Source organism: Podarcis filfolensis, assembly GCF_964270895.1.
Source record: "Podarcis filfolensis genome assembly, chromosome: 6".
In the NCBI taxonomy this organism is placed as follows: domain Eukaryota; kingdom Metazoa; phylum Chordata; class Lepidosauria; order Squamata; family Lacertidae; genus Podarcis; species Podarcis filfolensis.
The window spans coordinates 19,143,163-19,166,511 of NC_139609.1; the positions used below are offsets into that span (position 1 = coordinate 19,143,163).

The window sequence follows — 23,349 nt, forward strand, 5'->3', positions numbered from 1 at the left end:
ACAAGTATCTTATTGGCTGTTAAAATGGAGCTTTCAGATATTTGCTTTCAATTAGCTTGTAACTGGTTGGTTGCTCTGCAAGGACAAAGGATTCGGAGCATATAGCATTAAAGGCATAGGAGCCAACTCCTAGGGGCCGAAGGGTCTTTGGGGCCCCCAATAAAATATTTGAGGGGTCTGAAACCCCCCCCCCCAAGTTGATTTGCATTGCCATTCAAATGGTGTGTGTGCACCACATCATGTGATTGATGATGTGGGGCAGGGCTTACCTGGCCCACCCCACCCCCACATTTTATTCAAGTTGGCACCCTTGATTAATGGTGTTCTAAGCAAAGAGAAGTAACACAGCTTTTATGCAAGGTAGCTGTATGGATACAGGGCATTATCACAGAGGCTGAATGAATTCAGTCCCTCTTTCTCAGAATGAGACTTTCTGTTCTGAACTGTGTGTAAATCCAGTCCCAGAGACAGGACTGAAATCTAGAATATGTATGGCTTGAACATTGTGCTTTTCCAAGTGAATAAAATTCCGCTTTGGCTATCAGAATTCTAGTTTGCTGCCCTATTATCTGGCAAGATTCATATAGAAAGACGTGGCTGGAGGCTGTATTTATATATACCTAAAAGTACTGGCATAAGCAAATGAAAAATATTGTCTTTTCTATCTGAAAGCCACCTATATTAATCACTTAACGAAGGCTCCCTTACATTTTAATCATCCCTCTCTGATTACATTAAAACAGCAGATGTAGCATCACAACCTGGTGCCTGTGCAGATTCCAAAGCAGATTATTAGTGCTTGGACTAGACGTTCTTCTACTCCTATCAGTTGAATCTGATTACATTGCAGCCTTTAGTTCAGCTAAGAGCATATATCATCCTACCATGTAGGATATTAAAAATGTAACAGCCCATATTTGAATAATAGACCATGTTCACAATAGGGCTGCCATTTTCCCTCTTTTTTTTTTTGCTATCTTTCTATTTTTTTTCCAAACATGTGGAACATTTGGTCCAAGGGTTTCTGTTCATGTGCAGAGTTTCTCCCTTCTATGAAACGGAGGCGTCCTCATCGGCCTAGAAACAGGGTGTAATATGGGATCTGGTGGCCTATGTTCCAACCTCCTTGGATAAATGCAGCAGTAGCCCCATAGACACTAATCCAGTGCCCTCACCACCTTTCCTGGGTTTCAGTTTGAAAATTGCTATGGAAAATGTAATTCAGCAAGTCAACCTTTAAATGCAAACTGAACTGAATTTATCCCCCATCCTTTATCCCCCAACAATATTTTCGATTGTGTCTTTATTTTTGTGCTTAGCACAAATCTAAGCACTCTATAGTCACATACACGTAAATACAGTGGTACCTTGGTTTATGAACTTAATCCGTTCCGGAAGTCCGTTCTTAAACCAAAGCGTTCTTAAACCAAGGCGTGTTTTCCCATAGCAATGGGCGACTCAATTTACACTCAACAGGAAGCGGAACGTGTTCTGCTTCCAAGGCAAAGTTCACAAGCCAAAACACCTACTTCTGGGTTTGCAGCGTTCTTAATCCAAGTTGTTCATAAACTAAGCTGTTCTTAAACCAAGGTACCACTGTATTTGATTCCTTTGTTACTGAATGAAGCCACTCTGCAAAGTATATTTCTGGAGCTTTCCAGTCACATACAATGTCCTGGCCAACCGTCAAGTTAACTGGAACCTGACATTGGAGCCCCAAATTTGAAACTAAGTTGACATGCCAAATAAGGAGCCGGAAACAAGAGCCAAATGGAGAGCCAAGAAAGGTGAACTGTCACCAGGGAAGCACGGGGTCTGGAAGGGGAAGCAGCAGGAGATCAAGAGCCAGAGACGAGAGCCAAAGACTGGCTCGTGCCAAGCTGCTCAGCATCTGATTGTGTGGTTCTTGCAGCACATTTAAACAGGCATGTACAGTTAAGAAGACTGCATAATAACCGCAGAGCAATGGGTCAGTGCGTCTAGCTGTTCATCAGAAGGTTGGTGGTTTGAGCCCACCCAGGGTCAGCTGTGGACAGGATCCCTACATTGCAGGGGGTTGGACTGGATAATAATAATAATTTTATTATTTATATGCTGCGCATCTGACAGGGTTGCCCCAGCCACTCTGGGCAGCTCCTGACAAAATATTAAAAACACAAGAAAACATCAACCATTTTGGGCTGGGTGTTCATCAGTATGTGGCTGATACCCAGTTCTACCTCTCTTTCAAATCAGAACCACTGAAGGCACTGACTGTCCTGTGTGAGTGTCTGGAGGCAGTTGGAGGATGGATGGTGGCTAGGTTTAAGAAGTACAGAAGTACCTTTGGGGGGACAGGCAGGTGTGGGGGACTCCCTGGTCCTGAATGGGGTAACTGTGCCCCTGAAGGACCAGTTATGCAGCCTGGGAATAATTTTGGCCTCACAGCTGTCCATGGGGGTGCAGGTCAGTTCTGTGTCCAGGGAAGCTGCCTACCAGCTCCATCTGGTACACAGGCTGAGACCCTACCTGCCTGCGGACTGTCTCGCCAGAGTGGTGCATGCTCTGGTTATCTCCCGCTTGGACTACTGCAATGCGCTCTACGTGGGGCTACCTTTGAAGGTGACCCGGAAACTACAACTAATCCAGAATGTGGCAGCTAGGCTGGTGACTGGGGGTGGCTGCCAAGACCATATAACACCTTCTGATCAGCAAGCCCTAGGCTCTGTGGTTTAATCCACAGCGCCACCCGCGTCCCTATTTTCACTATTAGAAGCCCTTTATTTTGGATTGAGGACACACACAGGAAGGGGATAGTTGGAGAAAGGTGGTCCCTGCAGGAAAGGTAAAGACTGGGAAAAGTAGGCTCTCAGGTTGGTGCTGGGAAGGTCCATTTTCCTGTGTGTGGCTGAATGATATGATTTGTTTAGTCATTTAGTCGTGTCCGACTCTTCGTGACCCCATGGACCAGAGCACGCCAGGCACTCCTGTCTTCCACTGCCTCGCGCAGTTTGGTCAGACTCATGCTTGTAGCTTCGAGATATGATATAGATATGATAATGATATGATATAGATGTGATAAAGGATCCTTATAGTTATTTCCCCCTCCTTTCTCTCTCTTTCTCTCTTTCTTTCTTTCTTTCTTTCTTTCTTTCTTTCTTTTCTTTTCCCTCCTTTGTTTACATTTCTTGTTTTCTTATTATTTCTGTTATTTGGATTAGTTTGATTTTTATTGTATTTTACATTGAAAACTTTAAATGAAAATACTTCTGTTAAAAATGAAGGCTAAAAGAATGTACAGTTCGTAATATGGAAGAAGTGCAGATTGGGAGCACGTAAGAGCACTACATGGGTGGCGCTGTGGGTTAAACCACAGAGCCTAGGGCTTGCCAATCAGAAGGTTGGCAGTTCGAATCCCCGCGACGGGGTGAGCTCCCGTTACTTGGTCCCTGCTTCTGCCAACCTAGCAGTTCAAAAGCATGAAGTGCAAGTAGATAAATAGGTACTGCTCTGGCGGGAAGGTAAACGGCATTTCCGTGCACTGCTCTGGTTTGCCAGAAGCAGCTTAGTCATGCTGGCTACCTGACCCGGAAGCTGTACACCGGCTCCCACGGCCAGTAAAGCGAGATGAGCACCGCAACCCCAGAGTCGTCCGTGACTGGACCTAACGGTCAGGGGTCCCTTTACCTTTTAAGAGCACTACAACTCTATAATGCTAGCCTACTGATATCCTTTCTTGTGAAGAAAACAACTGTATTTGGAAGATGAGAAAATGTCTGCTTAAGAAACCAAGGCACCACATTTTCATTTATTAAAAACAGAAAAAAGAAAACTCAATGCAACTGTACAGCAAATCTAGACCATTTGTATTTTAGTAACACTGCTGATATAGCATACGCAACGAGCTAGTACAGTATTCAAACTGGTCTATTTGGAATCAACATTCCGTATTGTCAGGGAGGTAAGGAACTGGTTAAAGAGCAGAGACGGGCGCTGCCAACCTATGAACAGTTAAGACTGCTTAAATCCCATTGACTTGGACAGGAGGGGTTGTTCAGCCACGTAACTGAGTACAAAGTATTTTGCTAAAAGGCAACATTTTCAAATTGGAGAGGAGTAGCCAGTGGAACTCCCCCTGGGATCAGCCGTCGGCCTACTTCGTTCAATATTTCATTCATTACCAGGGGGAAGGAAATAGTAGTGTATTGATGAGGTCTGCTCATGACATCAAGCTAGGAGGCACTGCAAATGCTTGGGGGAGATGTGACTTCAAGAATTGACCTCACCTTTCATTAAAACACACACAAACTTTTCTAACCCTTAAATTGTAAAGATATGTTTGAAAGTCTAGGGGCAATATCTGGCGAAATCTCAAAAGCCAGAGCAGTTGTTGAATATGATTTTCAGTGACCAGAGGGAGGGGTTTTTGGTGCCTCTCTCCAAAAGTGGCAGATGCGGAATAAATTATGCAAAATAAATAAATAAATAAATAAACCATTGCAGAGTGGCACCCTCACTCCTGGGCTTACCATGGGGTATATTTTTAATTGTTTCTTAAGCACACAGTGACTTGGAATCATAGAATCATAGAATTGTAAAGCTGGAGAGGACCACGAGGGTCAACCCTCTGCAATGCAGGATAATAAATTAATGGTACCTTTTACACAACAGACTGGTCAGATCATGTCTAGAACTGTGTGTCTACAGGGCCTCCTGCAGATACGATCTCATCTAGAGGTCCATTCCACACAATGTAGGATTTGGGTCTTTAGTCTTGTTTACAGCTACCCCTTGGAATTCCCTGCCACGTATTGCTGTAGAGATCTTTCCCAGTCTGCATTTGTATTTGTATTTGTATTGGAATTGTTTTTAGATGTTTTAATTGTGTGTTTGCTGCCCTGGGCTCCTTCAGGAGGAAGGGAGGGCTACATATTACCAGTAATTAAACAAATAATCTTCCTTTATTATTATCATTTAGATTTGCATACCGGCCTACATTTCACAACACAGAAATACAAGATAAAAAACACACAAAATACATAATAAAAACAAAAACAAACCAATACCCCCCCACAACACATTTAAAAGGGCATCAGATATCAATCAGCCCAAGGTCTGGTTGAAGAGGAACATTTTTGCCTGGTGCCTAAAGTTTTATAATGAAGGAGCCAGCTGAACTTCCCTGGGGAGAGCATTCTGCAAATGGGGAGCCACTGCAGAAAAGGCCCATTCTCATGTTGCCACCCTCTAGACCTCTCACTGAGGCGGCACATGAAGAAGGGCCTCAGAGGCTGATCTCAGGGTCTAGGTAGGTTCACTTTCAAGGTTCATATTCAAGGATCAGGTTCATATTCAAGAAGGATGAATTCATAGTGGAGAACTTGCAAAGCAGGGCAATCAGGGTGGCTATAGTAATAGGTACCATATTTTTCGCTCTATAAGACGCACCAGACCACAAGACGCACCTAATTTTTGGAGGAGGAAAACAAGAAAAAAAATATTCTGAATCTCAGAAGCCAGAACAGCAAGAGGGATCGCTGCACAGTGAAAGCAGCAATCCCTCTTGCTGTTCTGGCTTCTGGGATAGCTGCGCAGCCTGCATTCACTCCATAAGACGCACACACGTTTCCCCTTACTTTTTAGGAGGGAAAAAGTGAGTCTTATAGAGCAAAAAATACAGTATCTATCCAATGAAGAAAGAACCCTTTCCTCCACCAGGGTGTATTTTAGAGAGCAGCTGCTGATCTCCCGGTACATCATTTCCCTGCTTCATTACCAGGAGTGACATGTATGCTTGCACAGTTTTCTAATTACATCCTTATTGCATTTCCAGCCTCAATCTATGCAAACTTCAACAGCAGGTTCAAATTATTATTTTTTAAAGCCATTACACAATTCACCCTGCCCTTTGTCCAAGGAGTATACAGGGTCCCCACCCCAAGGAATCTAAATCGGTCCTTTCTATGCTACCCCTGATCAAAGCAAGCGGCATATTTCAGTCACTATTCCTTTTGCAAGCACTGACACGTACACTTTGGAAATCGCTTTGCCCAAAATGTCTTCCCTACCATCCTATGCAACTGTGAGCTCATGTTTCTGTGGAGGCTCTCCCTCAGGAAGCCTCAATCCCAGCAGCTGGATGTCAAAGGATTCCCTCGCTCACAAGAACCACCCCCTTTTTATATCCCTTATCCATCCTTGCCCCCTCACCATGCCTAAACTCTACTGTGTGCATATGACGTTCTTCTAGGTGGTCTGACTGTATCATGTGATGATCAACTGAGCACCTGGTTGAAGCACAAGCCCAGTAGTTTTTGGGAGGCTCTGAGGATCAAGCCAATGATAAAAAGATAAAGGTAAAGGACCCCTGACAGTTAAGTCCAGTCGCAAATGACTCTGGGGTTGCGGCGCTCATCTTGCTTTACTGGCCGAGGGAGCTGACGTTTGTATGCAGACAGTTTTTCCAGGTCATGTGGCCAGCATGACTAAGCCGCTTCTGGCGAAACCAGAGCAGCGCACAGAAACACCGTTTACCTTCCCGCTGGAATGGTACCTATTTATCTACTTGCACTTTGACGTGCTTTTGAACTGCTAGGTTGGCAGGAGCTGGGACCGAGCAACGGGAGCTCACCCCGTCACAGGGATTTGAACCCCCGACCACTGGCGGAGGAAGAGGAGTGCGGGGGGAGCACACCGCCCCGGCAACGCGATCCCGTTGGGGTTCCATTGCGGCTGCCCCCACCTGCGCTGGGCGTCCTGCCCCCGCAGGCGGCGACCCCCGCCCCCAGAACGCACGCCCCGCCCCTGTGGTCGGCACGCCCCACCTCCGGGACATGTGCCAGCCCCGCCCCCACCTGCTCTCCACCCCCGGTGCCAGAGCATAAAGCTCCGCCACTGCCGCCGACCTTCCGATCGGCGAGCCCTAGGCTCAGTTGTTTAGACCACAGCGCCACCCTCGTCCCGCCAAGCCAATGATATTTGGCTTTAAAAATGGCCGAGCCTCTTGCTATTCCGGCAACTTGCCTGAAGCAACACAACTAGTCACCTTGGCAACTGTCAACCTTACTCGCATCTCTTAGGGACATAATCTCTTCCTCTAAAGATTTCTCATGACCAGTTTGCATACATGAACACTGCCCAGACAGGCAGGACTTCCCAGCTCACAGTGAGCTAGTCACAGGAAGGGTTGCCACAAGCAGAATTGACCTGCTTGCATAAACTCAGGCTGGGGGTGGCACACATTATACATAGGTTCTCTTGTACAACTGCCACTTTGTACCAACTAGGGGTGCTATGCATTTTTTTAAATGGTCCATCATTCCATTAGTTTTCATTACTAAAAACCTCATTCATTGCCTTAGTACAGGGGTCAGCAGTGTTTACCTTGTCTGGACTGCTTCACTCCAGTGGAGATCCCTTCATAGGCTGGATTGTGCGCACGTGTGAGCGTGAGTACCTGCGATTTCCGGCGTCTGTGTCTGCACAGATGTGATTTCCGGTTTCCGTGTCTGCGCAGACACGACTTCCAGCATCTGTGCATTTGCAGACGTGATGTCTGGCATCTGCGCATGCGCAGATGCGATTTCTGGCACCGCTGAAGCAAGTCCCTGTGCTGCGCTGCGCCGGTTTAGTGCAGTGCACCGGGACCTGCGGAGCAGATGGCTTGGTTCATGGGTGGCTCGTGGGCCGATTAAACGACCCCCGTGGGCCGCTTGTGGCCCATGGACCCTAGGTTGCTGACCCCTGCCTTAGTAATTTGTTAAAATCCACATTTGTTTCCTTATTCATTTGTTTTCCTTCTTTGCAATCATTTTCGCTTCCTATTGCTTTCTGTAGGAGATCCAGCAGCATTCCTGCTGCCTGTAACATCTATGTTTTCCATCCCAGCGGCATGCAAGTTCCGGGCATTCTCCTCTTCTTCCAAGGGATCTGTCCTGCAAATTTTAGACAGAGTGGTGGTGGGGAATACACAAACCAGGGCCAGCCCACCCATGAGACAAGGTTAGGTGACCGCCTTGGGGAGCAGGATGAATGGGGGCAGCAGATCTGACATCCAAGAAAATGCACTACCCACTGCTGCTGTGGTGGTCTCATTGGAGGCCAGATCTGACGCTTCTTCAGCAGCCACCCCAGTGCCTCCCCTGAAGCAGCCTCTTGGCAAATAGGAGATGCTGGTGGTTTCTTTCCACCCCTAGTGAGGAAATGGCTGGGGCTGCTCTCGGTGGTCTCCTGGGCTGTATGCGTGATTCAGAGCAAGCCCCTTCCCCCTCCATGGTGGCCTCTGGTTCCCACTTCAACCACCGGGGAAGCTTGATTTGACTCTCTGCTTTTTTCACATTGTAGATCTTCACTCACCCCTTTTTCCATGGCAGGGGGCATGCCATTTTGTGGTACACCTCAGGTGCCAACATGTACTGGGCAAACCCAACCTTAAAAAGGTAACGGGACCCCTGACCATTAAATCCAGTTGCGGACAACTCCAGGGTTGCAGCGCTCCTCTCGCTTTACTGGCCAAGGAAACCAACGTTTGTCCGCAGACAGTTTTTCTGGGTCATGTGGCCAGCATGGCTAAGCTGCTTCTGGTGAAACCAGAGCAGCGCACGGAAACGCCGTTTACCTTCTCACCGGAGCGGTACCTATTTATCTATTTGCACTTTGATGTGCTTTTGAACTGCTAGGTTGGCAGGAGCTGGGACCGAGCAATGAGAGCTCACCCCGTTGCGGAGATTCGAACTGCCAACCTTCTGATCCGCAAGCCCTAGGCTTAGTGGTTTAGACCACAGCGCCACCCGCGTCCCATTAAACCCAACCTTACTGCTATGTAAAACACCATTTCTAGAGCGAGTCCTGCACAACTGCTCACAGAGAACAAACTAAATCGTAGGGAGAGGAATGGGCAAGTCCAGTGATGCTCTTGGGCCTTGTCAGAATGAAGCCATGCCTCTTCAGAACGGGTCTAAGTTTTGGAGAAACTTCTTAACTCTCCCATCAGCTCATCACAAGCTGAGAAGCTCCATTCAGAGCAACCACCACGTCCCTGGAGTTTCTGCACGTTCACAAGTCATGCAACGAAAACCTAGAACTGCAGAGAAGCAACCGAGATTCTTCACCATGACCCTAGTTCCTTAAGAGGAACTGAAGTCCCTATGATGGCTTTCCCAAACAAATCAAGGGTTGATTTACACATTCTCAGGAAGAGAAGTTAAACCTTGAATTCGTTGTTCCAGCCCTCCAGCCTCTTTCACTAAGAATTTACAGCTGAACAGATGTGTTTTTATATTGGATACTGGTGCGATAGAATGGCTCTGTGCTTGTATTATAACATCTCTTTTTCCTTGACTACAGTTGATCATGTTACAACACCAGCAGGAATCCATCTGTTCTGATGTGATCGTTTTGCCTTTTGGAGAACCAGTCCTGGGTGTACGTTTCCCTTATTCTGACACTCTGTTCTGCCCATAGCTGCATGCATCCTGTGTGCAAATCTAGTTGTACTTCAATAGTATTTACCTCTGCTTCCCATCTTCTCAATCTGTGACTACTGTAGTAAAATAGGCTCTTTATGAGGTTGCTTTCAGGAGTGTCTAATGCATTTCTTCACCTCCTTGGTATTATATATTTTCTTCCCCCTGCCTATTTTTAGCTGACGGAATTTTCAAGATTAGCAATGATGAAGAACGCTTTAAAGCCAGAATGTGAGTGGGTTGTCTTTCCAAGGAGGTGCGGACACTTCCTTCAGTTCTGCAGGAATAAAAGCTGACTTTGGTGATCAGCCTACCTTGGCCACATATATACACCATATGTTTACAGGGTATTTAAAGAGTGTTCCCCTCCAAAAGAATATTGGGAACTGTAGTTTGATAAGGGTGCTGAGAATAGTAGCTCTCTGAAGAGTAAACTACAATTCCCAGGGTTCTTTTTTTTGGGGGGGGAAGGAAGTGATTTAAATGTGCACACGCAGCCCAAATACAAAAAGGGGAAGTTTGCTAATGTTATGTTACGTTGTTTGATTTATTCTATATTATTACTATTTTGCATAATTTATTCTGGTGTTGCTAGGCACAGAAAATGGCAAGAAGCTATGCAGACAATGGAACCCCAGCTAATAATAATAATAATAATAATAATAATAATAATAATAATAATTTATTTATACCCTGCCCATCTGGCTGAGTTTCCCCAGCCACTCTGGGCAGCTCCCAACAGAATATTAAAAACACGATAAAACATCATACATTAAAAACTTCCCTAAACGATTGCAACTCTTATCTGGCTAGCCCTAGCTTCTGAGATTGCAGAAGGCATTACACACCCATTGTCAATTTTCATTTTACAGAAAAAACAGCTAGGCAGCAGCTTTTAACAAGCAAACAAAAACAAAGGTGACATTCTCAGTAAGTTAAATCGTACATCTAGTGGCATACTCTGCGCTTCTATTCCTTAAAAGTATTATTTAACTAGCCCTCCCCTCCTCTCCCTTCTAATCCAAACCAACTTATTATTCTAAAATTAAACTTCTACAGCGAAACAGACTTTTCTCACCACAGAATGTATAATGGGGGTGCACACCTATTGCAAACCTGTGAGCTAGAATCTAAGATTTCCTAGACAGATACGTGTACAAATGGAAGAAGGGAGAAAAATACCCAGAGAAAGCTTACTTGGTTATCAAGAAAAGAAAAGAAAAAAAGAATCACACACATATTTACTTCAAACTTTGCTGATAGTCCGTGTCTATTAATAACACATATCCGACGCTAGCCAATACACCCTACTCATAGTTTCCCTATGTGATTAGCACAATGGAGAGGCCTTAATGAGGCTCTTATATGACAACAAATGCATAGAATCTCCCCTGGGGATCATCTACAACCTGATTAGGTTTTCAAACTGCTCCCATTTCTTAGCCTCCTTTCTGTGTGAATTCAAATGGATGCCAAGATTTCCAGCTTTTAAATGTTTGTGGCGAGAAGCTATACGTCCCCATCTGTTGCTGGAGTGGGGAAGGGAGGTATTTAAATTTTCTAAACCCTTCACTTCTGAAGCATTCCGACGATCGAAGCCTGGGTTTTATTCTCAAAACCTTACAGTGTTGCCCTTACAGAAAGGAATATAGTAATAGCCTTAGAGATAAATAAACATCAGGCAGGGCTAGTTCCTGAGGAAAAGCAAGTCTGGCAAAGGGCCCAGGGCCCTGAGAGTGTTGGCATTCTCTGAAGACCATGTTATTGCTGTTGTTGTTTGGTCGTTTAGTTGTGTCCGACTCTTTGTGACCCCATGGACCAGAGCATGCCAGGCACTCCTGTCTTCCACTGCCTCCTGCAGTTTGGTCAAACTCATGCTGGTAGCTTCAAGAACACTGTCCAACCATCTCGTCCTCTGTCGTTCTCTTCTCCTTGTGCCCTCCATCTTTCCCAACATCAGGGTCTTTTCCAAGGAGTCTTCTCTTCTCATGAGGTGGCCAAAGTATTGGAGTCTCAGCTTCAGGATCTGTCCTTCCAGTGAGCACTCAGGGCTGATTTCCTTAAGAATGGATAGGTTTGAAGACCATAGAATGGATAGGTTTGAAGACCATAGACAACACTAAAGGATTCACTTTGCATGACCTTCCTCTTCCACATTAAGAGGAGGTAAAGGTAAAGGGACCCCTGACCGTTAAGTCCAGTCACGGATGACTCTGGGGTTGCGGCGCTCATCTCGCTTTACTGGCCGAGGGAGCCGGCGTTTGTCTGCAGACAGCTTCCAGGTCATGTGGCCAGCATGACTAAGCTGCTTCTGGCAAAAGCAGAGCAGTGCACAGCAATCCCATTTACCTTCCCGCCAGAGCAGTACCTATTTAACTACTTGCACTTTGATGTGCTTTCAAACTGCTAGGTTGGCAGGAGCAGGGACCAAGCAACAGGAGCTCACCCCGTCGCGGGGATTTGAACCGCCAACCTTCTGATTGGCAAGCCCTAAGCTCTGTGGTTTAGACCACAGCGCCACCCGCGTCCCACATTAAGAGGAAAGGGCTACAATTTGATGGTGGAAGACATGCATATATCAAACCCTCCAAGTGTCCCTATTTTCCAGGGAAAGTCCCAGATTTACAGAAGTCATCTCGGTTTCTGATTCGATCCCAGAATACCCCTTTTCCTATTTTATTGGAGAAATGTTGGAGGGGATGGAGCTATCTGACCCCCGGTGCCAAGGGAATAAGTATACAACCTTTAGAAGACATCTGTGTAAGAGAGTTTTAAAATTTTTAATGTTTTATTATGTATTTAAATATGGTTAGAGCTGCTGCAGCAGCCCAGTCAAATGAGCAGAGCAGAGTATAAATAGCAAGCTTGTGGCGCTGTGGGTTAAACTACAGAGCCTAGGACTTGCCAATCAGAAGGTCGGAGGTTCGAATCCCTGCAACGGGGTGAGCTCCCGTTGCTCGGTCGCAGCTCCTGCCAACCTAGCAGTTTGAAAGCACGTCCAAGTGCAAGTAATAAATAGGTACCGCTCTGGCGGGAAGGTAAACGGCGTTTCTGTGCACTGCTCTGGTTCGCCAGAAGCGGCTTAGTCATGCTGGCCACATGACCCAGAAGCTGTACGCCGGCTCCCTCGGCCAATAAAGCGAGATGAACGCTGCAACCCCAGAGTCGGCCATGACTGGACCTAACGGTCAGGGGGTCCCTTTACCTTTACCTTTAAGGAATAGGATGTCTCTATTTTCTTTGGGAAAATATATGTTGCATGCAGGTTCCCCCCGGGGGCAACTTCAGTTAAGTATCAGGTGGTAGAAGCTGCTGGGAAAGATCCTGAGACTCCGGAGAACTGTTGCCAATAGATACGATCGCTCTGGGTGGATGACTTTAGGCTGTGTACCCACTATACAATGGCACCTTGGTACTCAAACGGCTTGGCTCCCAAACAAATCAGCTCCAAAATGCCGCAAACCCAGAAGTAAGCGTTCCGGTTTGTGAATGTTTTTTGAAAGCTGAACATCTGACGCGGCTTCCGCTTGAGTGCAGGAAGCTCCTGCAGCCAATCGGAAGCCATGCCTTGGTTTTTGAACCGTTTTGGAAGTTGAATGGACTCCCAGAATGGATTAAGTTCAAGAACCAAGGTACCACTGTATCTTCTGAAGCACATCCCCCCCCCAAAGAATTCTGGGCACTGTAGTTCATTAATGGAAGTCTGTGAGGCATAAAAACTATACTGCCCAGAATTCTTTGAGGGAAAAGAATGTGTTTTAAAGGCAGGTTCCAAATGTGTATGTATTTATGTGGTGTTGTTGTTGTTGTTGTTGTTAAGTTTTGTTACCTGTCCTTCAACATGTGGTCCCAGGGCAGGTTACAACAATGGAAAAATACCATATTAAAATCGGCTTGAAAGGAATTGCCATTAAGAGAGTGGCTGAGCAAAGAGGTGTGTCTTTGGCATCCAAGGAAAGCTAGAACTCTGTGGAGAGGGAATTCCACTGTTTCCACAGCTTATTGCAGATAAGTATAGATGTATGATGTATGATGTATGCATGTGGGAGGCAGTGGAAGACAGAAGTGCCTGGCGTGCTCTGGTCCATGGGGTCACGAAGAGTCGGACACGACTAAACAACAACAATAATGGATGTATATGTGTTTGTTTGTGTGTGTGTGTGTGTAAACAATATATATATATATATATATATATATATATATATATATATATATATATGGGGGAGGTTTCCTATTAGCTTTCTGAGTATAGTTCTCCATGTGGCAATACCTGGACTTGACAAAAGAGTGTTAATAGCCCTGTGATGTGTTGCCATGGGAACAAGAAGGCAAGGTGATGGCTGGAGATGACTCATCCAGATCTCCCAGTCCGTTCCCTCTGGGCCAGAGGGAGGGACAATGTTCCTGCGTGCAAAGCTTGCAGCTTGAGGCAGACTATGGACAGGTGCAGGGAGCAAAGCTGTGGGCTCTGTGGACATCTTATGTCACTAGAGATCCAAAGTGGGAGCAGAAGACTACGACTTTTCAGTTGGGAGTGTTTAAGGTGTGCCTCCAGCTCTGTTCATGCTGCGTGTGTGTGTCACTGTGGGAATTTATTCCCTGCTGATTCATATTAGGCAAGCACCCTCATTGTACTGATTCAGATGCTCGTTAAAAAGCTGCTGCTTCTTTTTGCAAGCCTATCAAGACATGTAATCCAGCTAGGTGCACTTTTATTATTTGATAATGGCTGGTATTATTTCTTATGGATACTGCTTGTAAAGGTAAAGGGGCCCCCTGACCATTAGAACCAGTTGTGACAGACTCTGGGGTTGCAGCACTCATCTTGCTTTATTGGCCAAGGGAGCCGGCGTACAGCTTCCGGGTCATGTGGCCAGCATGACTAAGCCGCTTCTGGCAAACCAGAGTAGCGCACGGAAACGCCGTTTACCTTCCCGCCAGAGCAGTACCTATTTATCTACTTGCACTTTGACGTGCTTCCGAACTGCTAGGTTGGCAGGAGCTGGGACCGAGCAACAGGAGCTCACCCCGTCGCGGGGATTCAAACCGCCGACCTTCTGATCGGCAAGTCCTAGGCTCTGTGGTTTAACCCACAGCACCACCTTACAAATGTATAATTTTAAAAATAACATAGAATCATAGAGATGGAAGATACCACAAGTAGGGTTGCCATATTGCTTTTTTTGGGCCAAAGTGGCTCAGCTATTTTTAAGGAAATTCAAACACACCCCCCCCCCAAAAAAAACCCCACCACCCACTTCCGACATGGGTTGCCATACGCCCAAGTTCTCTAGGACACTTATACCGATCTTCAAAAATTCCACCTGGACACTATTTCCGACGGATGAATCCTGGATATGTCCAGGAAATCCCAGGTGTATGGCTGCCCTAACCACAAGGTCTACTCCAACCACCTGCAATGCAAGAATCCCAGGGTTAGGCTAAATGACCCGTGGAACCCCTTCCAACCTGACAAATCTATGAGCATAAAGGCAGTGGTTCTTTCACTTTTTTTTGCTGGGCCTCACTTTTAGAATAAAAATTTGCTCGCCCCATACCATTTTTTTATTAATAAGAAGTACATTGGAAACAAAAAATAAGCAACTAGCAGGGCTGGATTTATAATGTAGAACACTACTGTATAATATGCTCAGGGGACACCCAGAAGGTATAAAACAAAGCAGCTTTCCTAAAAATCTTCCCCAAAATATAATTACAAATGAGGCTCTTACATATGTATGTACCCTAAGTATGTGTGCAAACCCAATCACTTGGTGCCCTTGCTCTCTTATTGAAAAGACACCTAGCCACATTCTGCAAATAATAATAAAAATTATTTTCATGCTACACTACACTGAACTGTTTAAATGCTCCTTTGATTGTCCTTGAATCTTCCCGCCACACTTGCCACCCTCTCCTGCCGCACCACTGCGTTAAAGGAAAGGGCCCCGATCCTGGGTGGCTCCCGGGGCGTTTCCTAAAGCGACCCAGAGAGAGGGGGGGGTGGAGCCCGACGCAGCTTCTTGGGCAAGGAAGCGGCCGCGGCTCCTGCCCAAGGGGGGAACCGGGGCTGGATCCGTCCCGCTCATGGCGACCACGTCGCTTGCGCGCTGCTGCACCAGTAGCAGGGCGATCCCCTGCAAGCCCCCGGGGCAGAGGGGCAGGAGGCCGCTGAGCCACGGCCAGGCGGACGGGGAAGGAGGTCTCCCCGACGGCGGCGGTTGCTCCGCGGCCCAGCGCTCCGGGGAGGCGGGCACCTGCGAGGGCATGGAAGGGTTAACCGAAGCGGAGAAGAGGGTGGTGGCTCTCCACGAGGAGGCATGCGCGGTGAGTCCGCTTCGCTTTTGCCTCGCCTTGGCGCAGCCGCCTTGGCGCTCCGGGTTTTTGCTGCGGCCGCTGCTCTGCAAACCGGGGCAAGTGCCAGACTTGAGAGTTGTCTTTTTCTGTTAGCAAAGGTGTGGTCTTTTTCTGCGCTAGGGACGCTTCGGAACTGGCAAGGGCATCCGTTTAGCAAGCCCAGATTGCCACGCTTTGCTCTTGCTGCGTGTTTTGTGACTTTAGCTATTGTTTGGCCAGTACTGTAATTGTAAGCACTTTTGTTGTTTAGTCGTGTCCGACTCTTCGTGACCCCATGGACCAGAGCACGCCAGGCACTTCTGCCTTCCACTGCCTCCCGCAGTTTCGTCAAACTCATGCTGGTAGCTTCAAGAATACTGTCCAACCATCTCATCCTCTGTCGTCGATCCTTCCCAACATCAGGGTCTTTTCCAGGGATTCGAGTCTTCTCATGAGGTGGCCAAAGTATTGGAGTCTCATCTTCAGGATCTGTCCTTCCAGTGAGCACTCGGGGCTGATTTCCTTCAGAATGGATAGGTTTGATCTTCTTGCAGTCCATGGGACTCTCAAGAGTCTCCTCCAGCACCATGATTCAAAAGCATCAATTCTTTGGCGATCAGCCTTCTTTATGGTCCAGCTCTCACTTCCGTACATCACTACTGGGAAAACCATAGCTTTAACTATACGGGCCTTTGTTGGCAAGGTGATGTCTCTGCTTTTTAAGATGCTGTCTAGGTTTGTCATTGCTTTTCTCCCAAGAAGCAGGCGTCTTTTAATTTCGTGGCTGCTGTCACCATCTGCAGTGATCATGGAGCCCAAGAAAGTAAAATCTCTCACTGCCTCCATTTCTTCCCCTTCTGTTTGCTAGGAGGTGATGGGACCAGTGGCCATGATCTTCGTTTTTTTGATGTTGAGCTTCAGACCATATTTTGCGCTCTCCTCTTTCACCCTCATTTAAAGGTTCTTTAATTCCTCCTCACTTTCTGCCATCAGTGTTGTGTCATCTGCATATCTGAGGTATATAATTGTAAGCACACGCCCTCTTATTTTCACCCACGAACACTGTTGTTGTTAGCTATTATAGATAAATAGAACCTGCATGGAGAGAGGCAGTATACCAGGCCTGTTGCTTTTTGCACCCTGCTTGCAAGTGCTGAGACACCTGGCTGAAACAGAATGCTAGGCTGGTTAGCCCTGGATCTGATTCACCAAGGAATGTTTTTAACTGGGGTGGGTGGTGGGTGGTGGGTGGCAGGGATGTGTAATGGTTGCAGAATTTGGCTTGTTGAAAAGGAACTCTGCTTTATTTATTTCTTTAACACAAGATTCTAGAACTTACGGTTATGACGGAAGATACGCTAGCAAGTGTGTAGCCGCAGAAGCCAGAAATGTGACTAACTTAAGGTTTGGAGGGTGGATGAGCCTGCAATCATTCCATACCTCTTTTCACAATGAGCAGAGGCAGAATAAATCATACAAAATAAACAGCCATGCACAAATATACTTGATCTGCATAATTTATGCAGGTCACACCATTCAGCTTTGTGTGCAAAATTTGGGTTACATAGCAAATGTCTATAGTCTCACTTATGAACAGAAGAATAATTTTAGGGCAAGGATGCTCTCCTTGGAATATGTGCAGGCACCATGAGCTGGGGAAATTCACATTCTGAGCTCATTCTTCACCACCACTACCTGAAATACACCCAGCACTTCCCTGTGTTTTCACATTGCAGAGTAAAAATAAAAATAAAAATGGTGCACAAACTGCACCAGGTTTGTCTACCATCACAGACCTTCTCACTAGGGTACCCCAGAGTTCCCCACAACTGGAAAACAACTCATCTGCAGAACATTCTTATTCTCTGAGCCCAGAGAGCTGTGACTTTGCTTTACACCTCTCTTCCGAGGCACAAATCCCTTCGCATCCATTTACAATTGGCAATGCTGCATCCAAGCTAGAAAGGCGTCTGCCACTTGGACAAAAATTAGCTGGCTTTCCTTTTACCAATCTGAAATGCTTTGAAAAGCAGGCAAATGCGCTGGGCTGGCTCAAGACGGTTAGCTGCTCCAAGAGAGATTCCTTTTTGCTATCCCATCTTACACTAAAACACTGCTGTATGCAAAATCATAGTGAAACGAAGGGATTTCAGAATTTTGCAGAGGGCAGATGAATGTTGCCAACCGTCTTACACACATGTGCGAAGCCATCTTCCAAAAGTGAAACTGGATGCCCTGGCTCTACACAAACTCACTCACGCACACCCTGCAACGTTTCCTTGTCTCTTCCGCTCCTCACATCCCTCCTCCTCTCCATCACTATCTTGGAGTATACTGGGAATCTCTGGAGTGATGCCATGGGCTGTACCTGCTATTGTTTTTTAGGGCTCTTCCAGACAACCTGCCTATTGCGCACTCATCCTGATTTGTTTGCGGGGAGAATAGATGCCAGTGCGTTTCACCATCACTCTCCTTATCACAAAAAGTCTGAACTTTTGGCAGAATCAAGTTTGTTAACACGAGACCTCCCCATTCAGCTATAATTGCACAACCTGAATTTGCCTGTATGTTACTGGAACCCCACTGCAAAATGGTGACAGTCTGGAAGCGCCCTAAAAGTTGGCTGTTGGGCTGGCCATGCAGACTCAGAAAAAGAATAAAGCTGGAAGAATGGGTAGGGTGAAGTGTGTCATAAATAAACAAAGAAACATCTGACTGCACTAAAGGCGGCATCCCATTGTTCTCCTGGCTTGCTTGGCTTCTCCCACAACCCCTACTCCAATAACAATGGGTGTTCCATGTGCATTTGTCAAGTGGTAATCACAGGAACAAGGGACGCGGGTGGCACTGTGGGTTAAACCACAAAACCTAGAACTTGCTGATCAGAAGGTTGGCAGTTCGAATCCCCACGACGGGGTGAGCTCCCGTTGCTTGGTTCCTGCTCCTGCCAACCTAGCAGTTCGAAAGCACGTCAAAGTGCAAGTAGATAAATAGGTACCGCTCCAGCGGGAAGGTAAACGGCGTTTCTGTGCGCTGCTCTGGTTTGCCAGAAGCGGCTTAGTCATGCTGGCCACATGACCCGGAAGCCAGTAAAGCGAGATGAGCGCTGCAACCCCAGAGTCGGCCACGACTGGACCTAATGGTCAGGGGTCCCTTTATCCTTTGCCTTTAATCACGGGAACAAGAAGTAAGGTCTGCTGTTCTCTCTGTGTGTTTTAAATAGGCTGGGAAGCATAACTACATAGATCCAGTCACTGGCTACCTAGTGTTCACCAAAGTGGCCCATTTGCAGAGAGGACACTGCTGTGGTACTTCCTGCAGACATGTGAGTATTAAACCTTGTTGACTCCTATGAGGAAGGCGCTCCATCAACAAATCAGTCAGTTTTAAAATGAATTTAAGTGGTAAATGACACACCTGTTCCCTTAAAAGGATATATATGAAAGCCTCTCTGGGGAAGGCAGTTGAATTGCCAGGGATGGAAAGAAGTTGCAGTTGTTTTTGTCCCCTCAAAAAATGTACACATTGTTTGTATATATGATCCTGCACATGTTCGCTACGTTAATTCGGTGGAATTAACTTCCTCATAAACCAGTGTGGCTAAGAAGCGTGTTTTATCTGTTTCTGCTGGTGTCAAGAAACAAACCTGAACACGTTCTAGGCAGCCAGTGATTAGGTTTGCAAACACAGCTAACCTTGAAGACGACCTCCAAATTCCTACAGATGCTTCTGGAGAGATGTGCTTGGGTGAACAGAAATAGCTATGGTGAACCGATCGGGCATACTGTAGATTTAAGATGTAGCCGTGCTCTTTGTATAGCCTCTGATCTTTATGACCTTGGTTTTTGAGTTGCTGTTAAAAAATGTTTTTTGTTTTTTTTACAGAAGACAAATAAAATAGGAAATCTAATCAGTTTAAGTGCCAACAACTGCCTTGAATACCTTACTAAGTAGCGTCAATTCCCCTTTTTGGCTTCTTTTAAAAAAAATTCCTTAACACACTAGCAAGTTTATTGCTTCCACATTTGACAGTAACAGATCATAATAACTTGGTCTGAATCCGCCCCCCCCCGACCTTGAACCCACCACTTGGGTGTAATGCCCACTAAAATCAATAGGCCCCACCCCAAGTAAAACATTCAGCACTGGGATATGTAAAACATTTTCAGAGGGGGCATTTATCATCCCGACGGTCCTTCTCAAACTGTTTATTACTGCTTTAACTTTTCCATGTGAATTTCATTATAGCAAATGTCAAGAGCTGCTTCCAGACTCTTAACCAGAAACGTTGTTCTGGAAAGGAGGGGTAACAACAGAGTAGCTTATGGGATGTCATAAGTCAATGGCTCCACTTTCCCTGCACCCAAATTTCACAATCCACAGCACACCGGTTTTTCATAAATTATTTTTTTGTTGCCTGCGCAGTCAACACAAGTCCTCTTGAACAGAGTTCAAACAATAAAATACATCATTAAAAATATTAAAACATTTAAATCCATTCATTTATCCACACTGGGCTGTCATCTCGTTAAGGAAATCTTAATTACCTCCATATGAGTTATTTATTTTAAAATAAATTATTTGATATACATTTATTTTCTTCATATTAAAAAAAATAATATTGAAAAAGACCATATTGAGTGAAAAGGAGGGGGGAATCGCATCTTACAGCTTCAATGTCAACTAATCAATTTTAGCACATTGTCAAAATGTCCATTGACGCTCGCTTCTCAGTTCTATATCTGTTCCAATATTGGATAAATAGTGTCCAATTCCTTTGAAATGTGTCTTCTGAGTTACTTTTTCCCTCCCATTTTATTCATCACCATCTTATTCCAAATTTTCCCCTTCCATAATTTGAGAGATGGCAGATGGGCTGTTCCATAGGTTACTGCTAATAATTAATCAGTTAAACTTACATATTAATAAATCAATATTTCTGCAGAAAAAGGCCTACCTTCCAGCAGAGTATACATGGAAGAGTTGTGATAGGCCCCATTGTGGAAGAGGCATTCTCTCTTCTGTGTGAGGAAAGGAGAAAGCTTTGTTATAAAATGATGCAGACCAACTGAAGTTTCTTTAAATCGGGGATGGCCAACTTGAATCCTGACGATTGGCTAGATAGAGGTTGGGGTCCAACATCTGCAGAGTCACAGGTTTCCCACCCCAAGTTTAAGCACTCGTCTACAAAATATTTTAACTTTCACCATTCAGGCTCCTGCATAATTCACCAGAAGCATCTTTTTAATCCCTGAAAAGGGTTGCAATGAATTAATCTGACTGATGAACCCTCTAAGCATTGCAACTCTACACCTGGTGGGTTGCAGAGAAATAAAAAGCAACTGGCATCCTGTCCAACCATAGATCAGTACTGCAAAGCAACCAACATTGGCCTGAGCAATTATAGTGCACAGTTCATTGACAAAAAAACAGTTCAGTGCATCTACCATAATTTAACATTGATTGTTTATATGATATTTTGTATTGCGGTTTTAATTTTGTTTTAGTGCTGTAATTTTATTGTTAGCAACCCTGGACTCTCATAAGAAGAAGGGTGAGGTATAACATTATTATTATTATTATTATTATTATTATTATTATTATTATTAACTGTTCAGAAGAAAGTAAACACCACCAGGCTCCCTAACTCTTCACAAGCAACCTTTTTCCAGTCTTATTTAGTCATCTGAAAGTAATTAAATACATCGCTGCATCTATAGTGCATGGGACCTGTGTCACCCTCGTCACATTGCTCTCTAAAACACTCTTGAATTGTGAGTTTTAATGCTGCAGTCCTGTGCATGCTTCCCTGGGAGTAAGCCTCATTGAATGCAGCTGGATTTATTGCCAAATTTCAAGTTGGATCTGGCTACAAAAGATTCTGGCTTTCACTTTGTGTTTTGTGGCTAGAGAAATCTATTCCCGTCTCCCCATCTTATGTGAGGTTTCAGGAAGTGAGATCTCTTGACTTCAATGAGATCTCTTTTCTTCCACTTTGGTAAGTATACAGGATTGCATGCAGAGTGGGGAGAGGAGCGGTTGACTCAGATACTGTATAATGAGTAGGGACATATCTAGCAAGGAGGTTTCTCGGACAATAATTAGGACCATTTGTTTGGGGAGAGGGCAAGGAAAAGGGGGATGCATGGCTCAATTCCTCCTCCTCCTCTTTTCCTCTTGCTTGCTCTCTTTTCAAGTCCCGAGGCCACAAATGATTTATAGGACATCATTAATTTTGTCTTTAAGCACGGGCAATGTTGAGGCCTCATCAAGAATGACTTATTCCACCTCTCTCTCTCTTTCTCCAGTGTCCATATGGTCAGATGAATGTTAAAGATCCTTCCAAAAAGAAATGGTTCAATTCCTTTTTCTACGCTTGACGATCGAAGCCTTTTGCATCATACCATGAAGAGGAGGGGGAGTCAGCCATCACTCCCATTTCTTCCTTCTTTTCTGCCCCCTACAGCTTCCATATTTTGCATAATGCTGTTCCTTTGACCTCTGCTGTTCTGCATCCTGAATATTTTCCAATTGCAATAAAATAAAAACCCCATGTGTGCTCCAGTGGCGCTGAGCCATTGACAAGGCTTTCCCTTTCTCTGGTGTTATAAGTGTCTGACTGGGAAGAGATGGTTGCTTTGCCTTCCAGAGTTATCAGGCTGGAGAGGAGAAACCAGCCACGCTCAGGCTAGCTTTGTTTCGCTTGGTGGTGCTGAGCTACTCTTCGAGAAACATTTAAAGGCGACTTTAAAAGACAGGTTCTCTTCTAGCACAAGGCTGAAAGAAAGTCTCCAAACTGATCCATAACACTATCATTGGATTAGCATCTTTGTCCTGAATGATCTAACTATATTTGCTCTGCAAATGTGTGTTCGTTTGGCTGCAAGCTCAAGAAGATATTCTTAAGCAACTGCAGGCTTGTTCGGACGTGTAAGCGGTGGAAGCTGGTGCCCATTAGGACTCGTAGGGCAGAAGCAGGGGGGAGGTCAACAGCAGGGGGAGCCAGAGCCAATGATAGGCAGAGTCATTCTGGTTTTGTTTTCATTCTTCTCCCTGCTGTGTTAAGAGGAGGAGACTGAGACTAAGAAGGAGGGGCTGACAGGCAGTGTCACCCCATAGACTGGTTGTAAGTAAAATAGGAAGCAGGTGGAGGCAGAGCTTGGTGAGACACTGTGCTTGCACTAACAGACCAGCTCCCCTGCATGTATGTCTCACCTGATTTTGTTACACCAGATTATTCTACACTTGATGGACGGCAGCTGGATGTGACGCAGTTGGGGAAAATGGCGTCAAGGTGAGAAAGAGGTGGTGCCTACTCCCATATGAAAGTCATCAGCAGACCTTGCATCTTCCAAGAGAGAAAGAGAGAGCATGTCTAGGTGACCCACCCATTCCTAGCTGGCCCCTGAATGTATGAACTCTACTGAAAAGCATCTTGTCTGAAGTGATAGGAAAGTTCTGCCTGTCAAGTTGGATCACTGCCTGCTCACTTGCACATGCATGGGCTGGGAACTATTTTGCTACTTGAGGGGCAAATTCCCTGGGTCCTGGGGCCACCTACCACCTGCAG

The 23,349-nt window shown here is 45.6% G+C and overlaps 1 protein-coding gene across 1 annotated transcript; it reads left to right on the plus strand.

Annotated features, from left to right (window-relative positions):
- Positions 1–15,447: 15,447 nt before the first annotated feature.
- On the plus strand, positions 15,448–22,364 carry LOC310765431 (uncharacterized protein C1orf53). Its single transcript, XM_083620366.1, has 3 exons — positions 15,448–15,770; positions 19,003–19,104; positions 22,088–22,364. The coding sequence occupies exons 1-3, from the start codon at positions 15,531–15,533 to the stop codon at positions 22,157–22,159; spliced, it is 414 nt and encodes a 137-aa protein (XP_083476492.1). The 5' UTR covers positions 15,448–15,530; the 3' UTR covers positions 22,160–22,364.
- The last annotated feature ends 985 nt before the right edge of the window (positions 22,365–23,349 follow it).

What these genes read in the sequence shown, in the direction of transcription:
- LOC310765431 (XM_083620366.1), top strand. Translation starts at nt 15,531, where the DNA reads ATGGCGACCACGTCGCTTGCGCGCTGCTGCACCAGTAGCAGGGCGATC. An exon ending in TCCACGAGGAGGCATGCGCG is followed by an intron (nt 15,771 to 19,002) that starts GTGAGTCCGCTT and finishes TGTTTTAAATAG; the next exon opens with GCTGGGAAGCATAACTACAT. An exon ending in GTGGTACTTCCTGCAGACAT is followed by an intron (nt 19,105 to 22,087) that starts GTGAGTATTAAA and finishes CTCTTTCTCCAG; the next exon opens with TGTCCATATGGTCAGATGAA.